General features: G+C 34.3%; 2 protein-coding genes across 2 annotated transcripts in view; one reads left to right on the top strand and one right to left on the bottom strand.

Moving 5' to 3' along the window:
* The window catches only part of ADAM10 (ADAM metallopeptidase domain 10), a 48,360-nt gene extending 38,778 nt beyond the window's left edge, over nt 1-9,582 (top strand). The window contains exons 10-16 of the mRNA XM_082768679.1: nt 673-856; nt 1,773-1,923; nt 4,209-4,392; nt 5,421-5,529; nt 5,821-6,041; nt 6,745-6,871; nt 7,324-9,582. Coding sequence (XP_082624805.1) covers nt 673-856; nt 1,773-1,923; nt 4,209-4,392; nt 5,421-5,529; nt 5,821-6,041; nt 6,745-6,871; nt 7,324-7,418 — 1,071 coding nt within the window. The 3' untranslated portion in view covers nt 7,419-9,582. The remainder of the gene's footprint in view (nt 1-672; nt 857-1,772; nt 1,924-4,208; nt 4,393-5,420; nt 5,530-5,820; nt 6,042-6,744; nt 6,872-7,323) is intronic.
* Nucleotides 9,583-9,688: 106 nt separating this feature from the next.
* Nucleotides 9,689-17,563, bottom strand: part of LIPC (lipase C, hepatic type) — a 53,868-nt gene continuing 45,993 nt past the window's right edge. The window contains exons 8-10 of the mRNA XM_082768682.1: nt 16,208-16,328; nt 15,281-15,499; nt 9,689-13,592 (exon numbers count right to left, since the gene is read on the bottom strand). Of these exons, the coding sequence (XP_082624808.1) occupies nt 13,490-13,592; nt 15,281-15,499; nt 16,208-16,328 (443 nt within the window). The 3' untranslated portion in view covers nt 9,689-13,489. The remainder of the gene's footprint in view (nt 13,593-15,280; nt 15,500-16,207; nt 16,329-17,563) is intronic.

The following is a 17,563-nucleotide window of genomic DNA, read 5'->3' as shown; positions in this document are numbered from 1 at the left end:
ATAGGAAAGTACACATTTGGTTCTACCAAACTGTAAGTTACACAGGTCTCACAAGTATCTTTTTAGTTTTAACATTTACCTACTACTTTTAGAGACATAGGTTACATTTCTGGAAAGTTGGATACATCAGAACTTCATCAGAGGTCCTCTGCGCAATTTATTTTTCAGTCTAATGGCTAGTATGCTAGCTTGCAGTACGTCATACTGAATATTAGGCTTGTCACTGGAGGACAGAAACCAATTTCTTCCCTAATCTAAAGTTCTCTTTGCCCCTTCCTGAAAGCAAGCAAAAAGGACTGCTGTTTCAGTTGACTCCTCCAGTTTTTCTTCCTCGTAGTAGTGCACTCTTTTCTGACTATAAAGCCATTCTTATATCAAGTTTTTTTTCAAGTCTGTTTTCATTCTGGGACGTGCATATGGGGTATATATTCCCAAGAATTCAAATAAGCTAAAACTTGAAAAAATATATGCTTGTTGCTATTGTCAGTAAAACCTTTTTCTGTTTCCTTTTTATGATCTGAAAAGATTTAAGGTATAGGATGGTGTTCTATGATTAAGACAGTGAGAATTAAAGTTTCGTAAAGTTAGCAAATCAAGTACCTTGTTCACATGTAGAAAAAGCAAGAAATTGGAGAAGATGTTGCTATATAAATATTTTTTTTAATTTTGCAGCATGATTCTGGAATGGAGTGCACTCCAGGAGAATCCAAGAACTTGGGACAGAAAGAAAATGGAAATTTTATCATGTATGCAAGAGCTACATCTGGGGACAAACTTAACAACAACAAGTTCTCTATCTGTAGTATTCGAAATATCAGCCAAGTTCTTGAGAAAAAGAGAAATAATTGCTTTGTTGGTATGTATTTAGCCACCCTGAAAGCAGAACAGCAAAGTTGTTAATAATATGCTTAATTAGAAATCTATTTTTTTTTAATTACTGAAGGATTCTGTAAATAAAGAATTGAGTTTGAGATCTGTAGTTTTGTGTCAAGTTCTGAGCTCCAATGTACAGGAAACACATGGATGTACTGGAGCAAGTCCAGCAAAGGACCACAAATATGATTAAGAGGTTGTAGCATATGACGTGAGAAGACACCGAGAGAGCTGAGATTTCAGGCTGGAGAAGAGAAGGCAGGGAATGGGGTGGCTTGTGTCTAGCTGTATAAATTCCTGGTGGGAGGGAGTAAAGAAAACCGATCCAGACTCTGCTCAGTAGTATCCAATGAAAGGACAAGAGGAAAGAGGCACAAATTAAAACACAGGAAGTCCTATTTATATGTGATGGCTTGGGTTTTTGCGTATGTTTGCTTTCTTTTCTTTTTACTGGGAGCGTGGTTGAACACTGGAGCAGGTTGCCCAGAAGGCTGTGGAACCTGTTCATCCGTGGAGATGCTCAAAACACATCTAGACTAAGCCCTGGGCAATCTGCTGTAGTTGACCCTTCTCTGAGTGAAAATTGGACTATACAACCTCCAGAAGTGCCTTTCAGCCTCATCCTATTATCACTCTGGGCTTCCTATCTATGCAAGAAACTCCCATTGTTATCAGCAGAAACCTTTTACTCAGAAGCTTAAATTGTATGAACTGTAGGAATGACTAAACTGGGTGTTGAACAAGCAGTGCAAGTTGACTTACTTGAGTTGTAGTCTGCACAAAGTTCAGCTTGAGCAGATATTTTCAGTATTACCTAGTTGGGTGCTGTTGCAAGTCAGTATTTTCTTATTTTCATATTCTTTGTACTGCTTTATACAAAATGTACTGGCATTTTTCAGAGTCTGGTCAGCCAATCTGTGGTAATGGACTGGTGGAACAAGGAGAACAGTGTGATTGTGGATACAGCGACCAGTGTAAAGATGAATGCTGTTATGATGCAAACCAATCAGAAGATAAGAAATGCAAGTTAAAACCAGGCAAATCCTGCAGGTATTGTACATTTCTGTTGTAGTACTTTTATTTAAAATATCTCATCAAGCGAGTGAGAAGTTGATCAGCTGTATGGTATACAGTTCTTGGTGCTAATTGTAACTTGCTTTCCCTTGGTAGTCAAATGACTGTTTGCTAGTGTTTTTATAAACTTACATGATGCTGAGTTGTATCTATGCTATTATATCCTAATACTCAGCACAGACATGTGTGTTGAAACTTGGTCATCTTTGTCTGAAATGTGTTGCACAAAAGTCTTTGCAAAAGCTGCATGGTTCAGAAAAAAATGACTAGGATGTTGTTTTTAAGACAGGTTCAAGAAAACGTTAATTGCTCAAATAATAAATGGAAGGATAATCTGAAGTTGGATCCTTCCTAGTACCATTTCTACAATGTTGCCTAACTGGAAGATGATTTAAGGCTACACATGACCAGATGTTTTTCTCTTTTTATGCTTGTTCTATAGATGAAATTATGTTTTTAAGTCACGTAGTATCTTTGCAATGTTCTACACACTGATTTATAAGAGCAACTTTTAAAGATTATAAGACATTGATGCTATGGTGAAGGTGAAGTACAGGTCAACTACTATCTTTTGGTTACATAACTTAACACAGATGTTAAGTTTTTACCTCATCTAAAAACTTAGGTGGATTTTTTCACCCATGAGCTTTTCTTCCCCTCCAGAGACAGACACAAAATATAACATCTGGTTAGCCAAAGATGAAGAGAAAGTTACAACTGAAGTCTAAAACAGCTCAAGTTTTTAATACAACATGCAGAGTTGTGTTCTAATTAATCTTTCCTGCCTTAAAATATTACCTTTGTCGTCCCATGAGTGGAAGCAGAAGTTGCATCTGCTATGAAAACGTATTTGATGCTGTAGATGTGGTAGAAGGACAATTTGTGGTCACAATAATTTTGTATGCCTTTTTTTCACCTTGCCAATTCTTGTCATTTCTCCTGGGGAGGGAGGAAAGCCTTACATTGATTTATCATTGGTTTGAAAGATTTTCTTTTATATTGCACATAGGGTGAGTGAGGAGCTGACTGCTTCTGAGTGCACCAGGTGTTGCTGCCACCTTTTCTGTCTTCTAAAAATCTTGTGTTCAGCTGACTATAGTCTAGCTTTAAGCCCTGCTGAAACAGTCTTAAATATTAGTTGCTGCATCCTTTTTTTTTTTTTTTTTTTTTTTTTTTTAGAATTTCCTTTTTCCAGTTTTATTTGAGGTAGAAAACTTTGTGGTTCGAAGATGTTTCCAAAGACTTCTGAAATAAAATCCAGATGTATGAATGGGTCACATAAATTGCATGTCAAAATATATATTTTAGGAAAATGATAGTAGCTATTGTAGTAGTGTTGTGTATCTTGAAGTCTTTTCTGTGTGAAATGAGTGATTTTTATGGCATACCATAGTTTTAAAATAGAGATCATGACCTCCAGAAAGTCTGCACGATCTTCCAATGTCCAGTGAAGGCCAGTAAGTGCATTGTGAGTGGTGTTGAGTTATAGAATAATATGAAATGAGAACCCAGGAGGCTTTGCTTTAGTCAAGTAGTTATATATATGTTATAACCCTCACTCTTGTGCCACTTGTAATGACACGTACTTGAATATAACTTCAGAAAGAAATGGTTTTCCTATGGTTGCATCAGGTAGAGTAGGATGATACGCTGGTAGGCCTTGCTACAAGACCCTCACATACCTTCATGTCAGTGCCAAAAAGTTTTGGGGAAACCTAAGCTATGTGGCTTCTTCAAAAAGTCTTTCCGTCACAAAATCTTTGTAAGCTACCTCTGATTTCTGATATAAGCTCTTCTGACCTGTCTCCTTACCTTTTCTCATTTATTTAAACAGTGTAAGTGGTATTTCTGCAGAAAGTAGGAAAAAAAAAAATTGTGATTGTTACATCAGTGACAACTAAATCTTGGCTTATTGATTGTAATGAAACTGATACTGTCAAACTCATCAGTTATTCCTGAACTAATTTTGTTAACTTGCTAATTTAACATTTTGTATACACAAGATTTGAGATGCTGTCATTTTCTGTATATCTTAAATTAAGATGCATTTGTACTGTTTTTCTTATATGTTGCAAACAGTTTGATTACTGCCATGAACTGAGAAGTTGGTATTCTGCGCAGAAACCTCAAGGGCAGAAAAATATTTTTCAATTTACCTTTTACTTGGCACAAATCATAAATTACTCTGAGAAGGTTTCAAGATGAATATTTCTTCATAAAAGTTCACTTTGTCTTTATAGTCATATTTTGTTTGTTTCTAGCCCTAGTCAAGGTCCCTGCTGTACTGCACACTGCAATTTCAAACTAAAGACTGATAAGTGTCGAAATGATTCTGACTGTGCGAGAGAAGGAATGTGTAATGGTGTAAGTGCTCTCTGTCCAGCCTCTGAGCCCAAACCAAATTTCACGGATTGCAACAGACGTACACAAGTTTGCCTAAATGGGGTATGTTTTTGTTTGTTTGTTTACAATTATATGTAACTGCAGTTGTTTATTGCAAGGCACTAAACATTGTGCCTTGCAGTGATATGGTTTCAATATTTAATGGAGAACAATGTAAGAAAAATCTTCTTTTAATAGGAATGTTTTATTTATAGATTTCCGTCAAGATAACTGTGAAAGTACAACAAATATTAAGCAGCAGCTACTGTCAAGCAGTTCTTCCCTCCCTGCCATGTGCATGTAACACACGTGCAGGGATATGGAATTACTGTGAACTGCCATTAGTTTCCTGGGTTATACAGTCCATGGCAGTTACTATTAAAAATAGATGGGAAATATTTTGTAAGTTGGTCTACGCTTACTTGAAAGGAGAAACAAGCAAAAGTCATCCTTTTAAAGAACTGTAGCTACTGTTGCTCTAACTCTTCATTTTTCAAAGTTCACTTTTAAATGAAATAATTAGCTAAAAATCTATTAAAAATTTAAGAGTCATTGTGAAGATAGAGGAATTGGCTGTATAGAGTTACTTGATTTTGAAACAAGTTTGTAAATAAACTGATTTTTTAATTTGAGTTTATTTGAAGAGTCATCCCACAGTAATTGAATACACAATATTTCCTGCCATAAATTTTTTATTCTTATTTTCTGTGGGAAAGTATTTTTGAAGACATGCTCTTGATTTGTTTTATGAATCACGGTTTTGAGTAATCATGTTTGAATGTGAACTGCAGTGCATTCCAGTGCTACGAAGCTTTTGCAGAGCACCCTGAAAGAAGATAGTGTTAAAGAAAAAAAAAAGTTAAACCACCTTTAAAAATTCTCAAGTAAGCCTAAGCATTGAAATTGGATAGCTATAATCATTTTTTGTTATAAAAACTTCAGAAGAAATTCAAGCTTTTTTTTTTTTTTTTTTTTTTTTTAGCATCTCTGCAATTATGCTTTCGGCTATTAAAAATTAATATCTTTCCTAATGTCAGTTTGCTTAACAGTGAAATTGATTTCTTGTGTTCTCTTGCTTTTGTCTCAAACAGCAATGTGCTGGCTCTATCTGTGAGAAGTATGGCTTGGAGGAATGTACGTGTGCTAGTTCAGATGGCAAGGACGATAGAGAACTGTGTCATGTCTGCTGCATGAGAAAAAGTAAGATTTGTCTGGATTGTATAAGTATGAATATAGCAGTAGGTATCTGAGGAATTTTCTGACAGGATTTTTTTTATAGTTATCGTTAGGCTGAGATCATACTATTGTTTTGGTTCATACTTATTTTCAGGTAGACATTGCTTTGTATTTTGTAGGAAATAATCTATTTTGTTTTACAGAATAACTTGAAAATTTTCAGAAGTAAATATTTTGAACAATTGAACACTAGGGTATTCATGCACATATGTTTTTAAATGTTTTGAACTAATCTGATTTGTATTCACTTTGCAGTGGACCCGAGTACGTGTGCAAGTACAGGTTCTAACCGGTGGGAGAAACATTTTGGTCGTAAAACCATTACTTTGCAACCTGGATCTCCTTGTAATGATTTCAAAGGCTACTGCGATGTGTTTATGAGATGTCGGCTAGTAGATGCTGATGGCCCTCTAGCTAGATTAAAGAAAGCGATATTTAATCCAGAGCTATATGAAAATATTGCAGAATGGATTGTGGTAAGTATTTTTGTCTTACCAGTCTAATATAAAATGTTCTTGCTAATCAGTGTTCACAGCTGATAAGTATTACTATATATGTGCAGTACTTCAGCATTCTTCAGAGTATAAACAGTCCTTGTTTTCACTGGTATTTTCTATAAGCACCTTGAGTGCAGCAAATTGTTTAACAGATGGAGGGAATGAAAACAAGTGTCTTGAGTAGATATTTTATCTTAATACATCTATTCAAACCACAATGTTTTTGTGTTGATGTTCATATTTTTTAACTCATTGTATTTTCACATTTTAACTCTTCATATTTGAATATTCTGCGTTGTTTTAAGGAACTGAGTGTATTGACCTCTAGCATTTCTGATGGTTCATTTTTCTAGTAATGGATTGGGTGGAGGAGCTATAAAGAAACATATAGCTGCCAGGTCGATGGTATATAAACTATTGTTTTAGGCTTATATAGCTGTACCGTAGTGCAAGCATGTTCTGAGAGATATTCTTCTGATAATAGAATGAATCTTAAGGTGTTTTTTTGGTGTGTAAGGACTTTGACGACTTCTCTTCTTTAAAATGTAAGGCTCTTTTAGGTTATGTTTCGGTGCTTTTTGATGACTTTTTAAAGGCAAAGGAGAGCCATATTTAATGACTCATGTCTCATGTGCATGCATGCCTTTCCTTCATACAAAAAACCATTTTTTAAATGTTTTAGGCTCATTGGTGGGCAGTATTGCTTATGGGAATTGCCCTGATCATGTTAATGGCTGGTTTCATTAAGATATGCAGTGTTCATACTCCAAGCAGTAATCCAAAGTTGCCTCCTCATAAACCACTTCCAGGTAAGCAGAGAAATGTTTTATCAACTCAACTGTTTTATTCTGAAGGGGAAATTTCTGGTGTCCCAACCTACACTTCATTGCCCGGTACTATGAAACTCGAAATGGAATTGTTCTCCTGGCATGAATTCATAAAAATGTAACTCTTACCTTATTTTCTTATAATACATTTCAAAAGAAAGCATTGAAAAGGTTTTCTCACTCTGAGTTCCTTGCATTTCTTATTTCATGCTACCTTTTGTAAGAATTTTAATGTTAAAGGAACTACTATAGAGATAACAGAATGCATTCTGTAAATATTCCATGCGTTTGATCATATATTTAAAACCTTGCAGGTCTAAATCTGAAGCTTTTCAGAAAAGTGGCTATATCTAACCTCTGTGGCCAGGGCAACTTTTTTGGAGATCGTTTCTTCCTTTGTATTTGTTTTAATAACGTGCCTTTCTTTGAAACAGGCACTTTAAAAAGGAGGAGACCACCACAAACCACTCAGCCACCACAGCGGCAAAGGCCCCGAGAGAGTTATCAGATGGGACATATGAGACATTGACTGCAGCTTTTTGCCTTGGTTCTTCCTAGTGCCTACAATGGGAAAACTCACTCCAAAGAAAAACCTAATATAAGTCATTGTCCCCAGTCAAACTCTGAGAAATCGAAGAAAAGGCATGATATGCCCTCAAAGCAAGTGGAAATGGTTAATTTTTGATGAGTGAATCTTCCAGCTCAAAAAGAAGAAAAGTGTTTTTCTTGCATACTTTTAATTTAGTGGCACAAAGTCCTAGAGCATCGTGGGTCTTTCCCCCTTCTGTGCTCTTCATTGCTGCATTTTCTTCACTTGCAGGCAAATATGGCTGTAGTAAAACTTCTATTCAAGAATCGAAAAAAAATATATATTTTTCAACTGCCAGACAAGGCTAGGAAGCTAGACCACCTCAACATTGGAGACATTACTTGCCAATGTATATACATTGTTATATGCAGACATGTATTTCTTACGTACACCCGTACTTGTGTGCAATTGTAAACAAGAGAATTGCAATATGGATGTTTCTTTGTATTATAAAACTTTTCCGCTATTAATGAAGAAATTACTGTTTAATTGACATACTCAGGATAACAGAGGATGATGTGTGTAATGGTCAAGGATCCTGTGATGCTTTACACAGCAATTTTGAATCAAACTTTTTATCATGATCGAAGTTGTTTCAAGCACTCATTTCATCTTTTATCAAACAGCTGCTAAGTGATAGCATACAAGATTGAATGATCTTTTAGAGATATATAGCAGGTGTGCAAATTTTGCTAATGCCAGAATGTTTCAAAATTGTTTTATATAAATGATTTCTTGTAGCTCAGCATAAATGTTTTTAATTTGTCTGATTATTCAGTTAAATAATGAATAGTTAGATGTAATATTTCCATGCTTTAGTAGAAAATTCTGCCTGTTATTCAACTTGTTTTAAAATTTGCAACCAGTTCATTTGGGATCTTCAGCTATTCTTGCAGTATGATAATTAAGTTCATGATTCCAAGGGATGTGGAAAGAAAGAAAAGCTGTAGTTTATTTTCTTTTTTAATTTATCAGATATTTGGATAACTTTTCAGCATGATACTGTTGACTGATAACCACTAAAGTAGTGATTTGCCCAACTATTGTGGCAGAGTTTAAATTGTAGTTAGGACTACCAACTTTCTCAGAAATGTTTTATAACAGTAGTGAAGTTCAACAGCACAATGTCCCATTCCAAAGTTCTTATCACGAATGTAAAATAATTGGCTTTTTTTAAAAAGTGAAAACAAAAGATGTCTTAAGGTGCTTACTGCTATGCAGGAGATGAAAGGGGGCATTACAAACAAAATGTTTAAGCTCGTGATATATTTATTGCTTGTTTTCCAAAAGCACCCAGCTAATTAGAGGCGCAAATGGCTATAATTTTCCTGGCTTTGCTTAGGAGAAAATTTACTAAGGGTTGGACAGGCTTCCTTTGTTTGTTTTTTTGTTTTTGTTTTGTTTCTTAAGAGTATAAGGTTTACACAATCATTCTCATAATGTGACGCAAGCCAGCAAGGCCAAAAATATTACTGAATATAATGGGATCTCTTCCTTGTAAACTTGTACAGTATGTGGTGACTTTTTCAAAATACAGCTTTTTGTACATGGTTTAGAGACAAATTTTGTACATGAAACCCCAGTCCAATAGACTATATAAATAATTCTAAATGATCTTAACTAGTTAGAAATGTATGTAGTTGCTTTTAAATCATTTTAAATACATTTGTTTTAAGACTGTGCAAAGATTGGAAGTGGGTTTGCATTTCTAAAATGGTGACTTTTCTTCAGCAAGAGTTCTTAGTAACTTCTTGAGCGTGGTAGACTTTAACATGTAAATTTTTTGCCTGTAATGTTATCCTGTGGTAGGGTTTTGGCAGAGAAGTGCTGCCCTATTTTATTTTGAGTCTAAGTTAAATGTTTTCTGAAAAGAGAAATGTGCACTGAACTCTCCACTGCAAGTCAAGATGTGGTAAATCAAAAAAAAGTTCAAGGCAATGGAATACTACTGTCAATTTCATGTCCACTGTGTTTTATACAGTATCTTTTTTGTTCACTTTGGAAATTTTTACTAAAATTGCAAAAAAAAAAAAAAGTATTGTGCAAAGATATGTAAGGTTTTTTGAAACTTGAAATGCATTAATAAATAGACTTGATGAAATCATCTTCTGAAGATCCATTTACTTTTTGAACCCTGAAAGCAAAAAGGAATATACAGATTCTATTTTTTTGTCTTTCACTGTAAAGGGGCAGTTGCAATGAGAAGTCATTGTGCTACTTGTGTAATTCCAAAGTGCATCTCTGTTTACAAATCATAAAGTTAAATGCTAAAGTAAATATTCTTGTGTAAACCTTTTAAGGAGAAGCCCTTAGAATGTCTTTAAATTACTTCTATTATCACAGAAATAAAGCTTTATTCTCATCTTTAAATGGGAACACATGACTGTTGGGGTATTCAAGCCTGTCACCATAGCTAGTGAATGATACTTTGTGAAATAACTTTATTTTTGAAGTTGAATATCCCAACTGACATACCTACAGTGTTTTGAACACACAATTCAGACTATTTGAAGGATCAAATCTGCAAGGTGTTTTAAAACTGCCAAGCTGGGTCTGTGTTTTTTCTTTTGTATTGTATCATTGATTTAAGTGATAAGATGAGCTGACAGAATTTGGATTTTAAAAGCAGTCTTTCATTCTTACAGCTGTTTGTTAAGAATAGCCTGCTTAGACATCTGTTTCCCGAACTGGGCAGCATATGCTTTGATTTAATCAAAGCACATTCGGAGTTCCTTCCTTACAGTACTTGTTTTCCCCATGACTTTTTAATAGAAGTGTTTCCCCTTTTAGCTAAATAGCAATGTTAGGGCAAAAGGTATTAAAAGAATCACTTGGAGCAAATCCCTTCTGTATGTCAGTATCATATATACCCAATAGATTTGATTGTGGTTGTATTTAAAGTTCTACCTTGGATTTCAAGCCAGAGGGATACAAATAATGCCTGTCCATGTAGAACAAAAAATATGTGTATTTCTTTAAATGTGTTTGGGGAAACCAATGAGAACATAAGTAGTTGTTTAATATTTGACCTAATAGTTCCTAGTTATAACTATTCACTTAATCATATTTCTTAATGTTTTATTCATGAAACATCTCTGTTTGTTGTCGAAGCACGTATAGTCAGAATTGTATGAATGTGAGAAGCACATCACAAACTCCTCTTAAACAATGAAACTTTATTTGAACTGTGAAGACTACAAGTCAGTGAAATAGTTTGCCTTTTAATTAAATGTTCCAGTATTGCTTTCAGGGGGAAAAAAACAAAACAAAACAAACAAAAAAAAAACAACACACAGATTTACTTCAGAATATTGGATGCTGGTTATTACACGGAGGTGACTAAAAGCACAGCATTCTTTGTCGTTCTAAGCTGTGCTTGTGCTGACAGAGATAGGCCTCTGATGGCTTTCAGGGTCTCAGTTCAGTTTCTGGAGTGATACAGGGTAATTCCAGTGAGCACAAAGTGAGACACCACTGTAACCACTTGGAATCAGAGGTATGACCTTGATAATACGTTCTGGATATGTAAGACTATAAGTATGCTGCAACATAGGCTTAATGTCAATTTTATATTAGAAATTAGTGTAATGGTTATCAAAAACTTTGGGGCAGGATTTATTTGGACATACAATTTCTAAAACAAAACAAAACAAAAAAAAACACTAAAGACTTCAGAATAAATTTATTTGTATCAGCAAGAGTTTAAATATTGAATATTCTCTTAATTTTTGTTTTACTTTAGAGGAGTTTTTAAAGTGTGTTATCTGAGGATTATACTGGCATGTTGCAGTTGAACTAGAGAAATGTTTTTCCCCAGAAAATTGAATTCTGCAAAAGATCTAAGGAGAGGCATAATTTGAGGTATCTGGACACACTTCATACCATGCCCCCAACACACCCCCATCTTATTTTTCGTTGTGCTTTACTGCTCTGCTCTTGGAAAATCAAATTGCCTTCAGCTGCGCATGGAAGTGACCACACTGAAATTTGCTTTTTTTATTGTCTTCAGAACAGAGTCCATCTTAACTTCATTCACCTCAAAGTGCTGTCACTGGGTCTCTAGCAATTAACTCTGTCCAAGGCTGGTTTTGGTTTGTTTCTTGTTGGCGGTGTTTTTTGTTTGTTTGTTTGTTTTTTAAATTATTTTTTATTTTGTTCTTCATAGTAGCTATAACCATCTAAAAACAAGTCTAATGCTTACATAGCTGGTTCAGGAATACTTGTACTGAAATAACCCTCTTCAATAATTTGACTTTCTGGTTTATTTTACTATGATTTTGAATAAAGTGACTGTAATATGTTCTGTGTTTACATTAAGGAACAAAACAAATCTCTAGCAAAGCTATTATTAGATAATTGGAGTATAACAAAGCACAGAATTCCTTGCTTAAAAATTCTATTTTTGACATAGCTGAAATATGTTGGTGTTAATGAAGCACTTTTTTGAGCAAAATCTGTGAAAGCACAAAGCTTGCTTTGAAGATCTAAAGATTTTCTTTACATGGAATTTGTACATAAATCTAGAAGGATTTCTCATAGTCAAGATGCTATTCAGGTGTCCATTTTCTAATATCAAAGCAGCCTCTGAAGTTTACACCTCTGGAAGCACAGCCCTTATCGTGTGTAAAGTATGCTTCAGTTTACATTGTATTTAATCAGTTGTTCTGTTTCTGTTTTCAGTATTCCTGTTTATTTAAATAGAAGCTAGCCATTGAAAATGGCATTTAAAAGTTGGAAGTTTAGTATTCTAGATGACTGGCAAAGTTGCCTGCATTCACCATCTGATGATGGTTCATGCTTGCAGGATTGCCAGTTCAGATCAACTCTCCCATTTGTCATCCTTTTCAAATCAATCATTTTAATCCTGGTAAGGTGTATTTTCCTACGTATCTTGGTATGGAAAATATGCTTTGTTCCAGGTCTTGTGGCTATTTTACATTTTTTTCCTACTTAGAGAATATTTAAAATAAATTACATTCAGAATAGTCATAAACATAATTTTAATTAATCTTGTGCTTACCATTATAAAGTGACAAATGAAATACTTTGATGTACATATTTATTAATGCTATTGTATGAAGTATAAAGCATGAGTAATCTGAGATGATAGTGTTTCTTTATGTAGTTATATTCTGACATAGGAAACAATGGAATTTTGTATATTTGATTTTTTTCAATGTACATACACTGAAGATATTTGATAAAGTTTTGACCATTATAATTTATTAATACAGTTCCAAATCATGCTAAAATCTGCTATACAGTGATTTAAAATCTAAAAATCTCAGGCATTACATGAACAATATGATTTTAATTCAAAAGTTAAAAACTTAGTTGTGCTACAATTGTGTGTAGTACACTAAGCATCATTAAATTACTAGTAATTTTAATTAGTACTCTAAAATGGTTAAACAGCAAAGCATTTTCCAATAGGACATCTTTTCTAGGTGTTATAGTTATTTTGCTTGTCATCAAGTTATAATGGATAGCTCAAGCTTTCTATGTGTTGAGATGTTTTCTAGTTTATGAAGGTTATAAAGTTAGAAGTTCAAAATCTTTGATAATGTTATCTACTCGGGAGTATGTTTACTATTACTTAACTTCACCTTTTCCAGAAATAATTTAGGAAAGATTTAATTGATAGTAGTCACTATTAATGTTTCAAAGCATTTAATTGGAAATTAAAACTCCTTTTTTAAAAGATGTTTCTTTCAAATAGTAACCTTTGTACTTCTAATGAGTAGGCATTCTTACAAAGTTTTCAAGAATTTAAAGTTAACAGTTGCTGTTAATGAAATTGCTCATCGATCACTGAGAGTAGTCTAGCAGATGAACAAAGTGCATTTCAGTTACTCTATCACAACGTCTACGTTTTTGCGTTTTCTTCATCATCCCTGAAACTATCAGGGTATTTAAATTTATGCTTTACATAGCTGTGTGTTTTTAAAATATCTTACTAGATGTGTGGTGTTTTGAGTATGTTTTGGTAAGTAGTTTCTTTTTGTTCTTGCTCACTTTTCTTGTCTCCGAAAGCGATCTTCACATCTCACAAATGTTTTCTCTTGGGCTGGATAAAGGTGAACGTTTTCAATACTTTGAGAACAAAATGTCATTCTAGAAAGAAAATGCAGAATGTAAGTATAATATTATTTTCTAGGGATACTATATGTATAAAAGTGTGCTCTCTAAATACTTTGACTTTTACTGTCTTTATCCTTTGTTTGCTTTCACATGACATCCCAGATTGCACAGAAAGAAAACATTGTTTAAGCAATGCCCATTAAAATCTTGACAAAAACTCCTGCCTCTGCTTATGGCAAAAATGCTTCTAAATAGCATTAGGTTCCTGAAGATACTGCCTGAACTCCCCATATTAATTAACCTTTTTCCAGAATTTCTTAAGTGGTACATCAGTAGTAATTGGCTTGTTCTATGTTATTGACACAGTACTATTGGAGTGGAGTTTCTTGGTTAAAAAAGTGAGTATATCTGACATAAGCTGTGAAAGGGTTTCATACTTTTATCAAGGCAAAAAATCTGTTTTCACACAGCTCTCTAATTTGTACTGTGTAGTATGTTTAATTTCATTTGGCAGCTATGTTGGTACTGATTTGGGATCATCACTTTAAAAACAGCAAGAGATGTTAGAGAAACAATTACTTTTTATGGCAGAGACATGCAAAGTACTGAGTTAGGAGGAGGAAAATACCTACAAAATACATTTACAGAGAGGAAAAAGACTAAGAAAATATGATCCCTCTACTGCCCTTCCTCCCACCCCAACACACATGGATTACCTTATAAAAATCTCTTTAAACTGTCTAATTTGTCTTTTTTGTCAGCATCAAGGAGATGCAGCTTTGCCAATAAGTACTGTTCCACAGAAAGTCTGCAGTAGTTCTAACTGGTGCTGGTAAGAAAGGCATTGCACCAGGGAAAGGCCACCATCTGAGGCTGAGCCAGACTTACAAGGTAAGATGTAGTTTTCTCATACACCTTAATTAAATTGCTGTTAAAAATTCTCAAATGATTAAAGCAGTGGGAATCATTATTAATTTTATTATTCTGTCTTCTGACTGAAATGTCTCTGAAAAAGCAGTTTCAAAAGTGTTAATAGCACTGCAGTATGTAGAGAGCACTACCACACTCAAATTTGTGGATACAGTTCCAAAGCAACTGCGGCAGGGCAGGAAACTACCAGTTTACTTTGCCTTCAGAATATTAAAAAAAGTATATATTGAAAGGCAAATAACTGAGATTTGTCATACTTTGCAAGTAGGAATTTGAATTTCCATGGCCTCAGTGTTGAAATCAATATTTATCTTCTGTTGTATCTTGTTTCTTTGAAATTTCATGTCCTTCTGGAGTGAGATAGCAATTTATGGATAGGATATGATGATCAAATATCACTAACAATTGTGTAGAAAATTGCAGTGCAGAACTTGAGTTCTTCCTTGTATCTGTTTGCTAACTCCTCTATCCTCTGTTCCTAAGAATAAATAAAATTGTCACCCAAGGTTTCATGCCTTAAATTCAGTTTAAATTCATGTTTTCCACTATTAATTTTTTTACCTTGGATCAAAGAAATTCTTATAAGTCACTTAAAATAATGCATTGTAATCTGAGACAATAAAATTAAAAAAAAAAATAATAATAAAAAAAGAAAATGTCAGAGGTGGTGTGTGGAAAAACTCCTAATAGGTTTGAGTCTGGGGGCTCAGATGATTGTATAAAAAGGATAGCTTGATTGCCAAATGTCTGCTTTATTACAGAATGAAAAATGATGTTTTCATTACACTTACTTCTGCTGTGTTTCCCCTGCTTTCACTCGTATTGTCTTCACTATAAGTCCTGGTCGGCGGGTGCCTTTTCTCCATGGTATTATGGTTTGAACTGTGTCCCAGATATTTTCCCAAACTGCAGTTCCTTCCCATTTGAATTTGATCATTATTAGCTCACCAATATCAGTGTCCAGTGTGATGAGAAAAGAGTAGGTTTTATTCCCATTAATTCCTTCAACACTGCAGCAAACAAAAAAGAATAATGCTATCTCAATGATTATTGATATTATGGATTAAAAAAAAAAATCTATTCTCTTTGAAATCAAAGAAAGAACTCTTTCCTCTCTCTTCCCCAGGAGTAACATTACTGTCTCTAGCATACTCTTCCTCTAGTGGTGAAATTTGGCAACTTGCTAAAAGAATAAAAAGACAAAGTAAGAGAAGCTTGGACAAGGGGTGAAGCACCAATGGCAAGACAAAATGTATTCCACAATAGTACTTTTTTATACCTTCTGTCTGCTAGAGCAAAGGCTGGCCCACACTGTTGCCTGTTCACTTGTTAATGCAGATAATGTCTCCATTGTGAGAAATATCCAAAATTCTTTACCTTAATTACAGTGGCCTATTTATGTTTTAACTGATTACTACCCTGTGTTAGCCAAGGGATCAACTGAACATAAGTGGATTATAGCATTATAAGAAACTTCCAATATCACAGGGTTTGTTTCATAGAGATCTTATACCATATTCATGCATTTTTTGTAAATCAAAAATTGTGTTTTTTAAAATTGTGTTTTTTAAGGGGTATGGATGAAGAGAGGGTGATTTCCAGTTCATCTCCAACTAACAGTACTAAATCAGATCATTCACAGCTTGATTATCCAAGTAATATGGTAAATTGGCACCTTGTATTTCACTTCTACAGTGACATGTAATATCAATACTCACAGTGTGATGGGCAGATTTTTAGCATCCTCCTTTGTTCCTGTCAGAGAGATGCTAAAAGTTGGTTCTATCTGCTTGCCTTGGATTTCATTGATGAAGTGGATCTTGAACTGATAATGATAGACTGTAGAAAGGAAAAATTTAGACAGTGACGAGTTAAATGGTCAAAAAAGCAATAGATTTCTCAGACAAAATAATTATGCCTTTCAATGCATCAACTTGACTGATACTTCCATTTTATTTTTAATCAATTTTGTTAAAATTAAAGCTTTGTTTTTTATTGTTGCTGTGTTGCATTACCCCTAGGGTCTTGGGGCCCCATTGCCCTATTTCAAAGGGAGGGAGGTGGGGAGGAGGAAACCTAGGCAGAGTTCTCTTTTAGAAGAAAACATTCTTCCTTGGGAAATATTTCACCTTTTCTGAACTTTAATTGTTAGAAAGTCTGGCAAGCTCTCTATCCAGCTAGCAAAGAATACTTACGACTGGACTTGATTAGGGATTGTACAGCACAGGTTGAAGACTTTATGCGATTTTGTCAGGCTTTTTCTCTGACTAGCTAGAAAATCTCCCTGCAAAACAGAGGGCTAGTGAACTTTCCTTGACTGCAGAATGATACATTGTGCTTAACACGCATCTGTTAACAATATGACTTTGTTCAAGCACGTTATTCTAAGAAAGTTGTCATTAGTGCTTTGAGGTTTGGTGGTTTCTAGAAGAATAGTGTTTAGGAAAGTCTTTGAACGGAAAAAAAAAAAAGAAAAAAGAAAAAAAAAGAAAAAAAAAAAAACAAAAAACAAAAAACGACATGCTTCTGAGAATAAAGAATGCCTAAGGAATCATCAGTGTACTGAGTATGAGTGGTTTGACATTTAGTAAATTATGAGGAAGAAAAACAAGAAAGAAAAAAAAACACCATACAATTAGAGACCATGTCCACACAAATATTGTCAGCTAGATTTGAAGGTCCAACACTTCTGTCTGGTGATTTACCAAAAGAAAAGATTTGGCAGTAACTGTTTAAATTTACTATGGAAAAGTTGTTGGGTGAGGATGGCACTTTGGTGTGTTCATCTTGAAGATATCCAAGCACGATGGCTCTTTTATTTAGTTTTGACACCAACATCAAATCTACTATTTTCTAAATAAAAGTATTAACAACCAATGCTTTTATTTTACACACCACTTATCAGGATATACTATTTGTATAAAAGTAAAGCCAGGCATTCAATTGTATTGGTAATAGTCAGCTCTAAAGCATTTCTGCAGAGTGAAATGTTGCTTTGCTCTCTGCCAATTGCCTTCTTGACGAAAGTGGTAGATTTACTTGTTAATGAAGGAAACCCTAAGTAACTTTTATTT

This window comes from Aythya marila, assembly GCF_965140915.1.
Source record: "Aythya marila genome assembly, chromosome: 11".
Classification (NCBI taxonomy): Eukaryota; Metazoa; Chordata; class Aves; order Anseriformes; family Anatidae; genus Aythya; species Aythya marila.
Note: the sequence above shows the minus strand (reverse complement) of the source record. Positions and strands in the feature narration are given on the sequence as shown.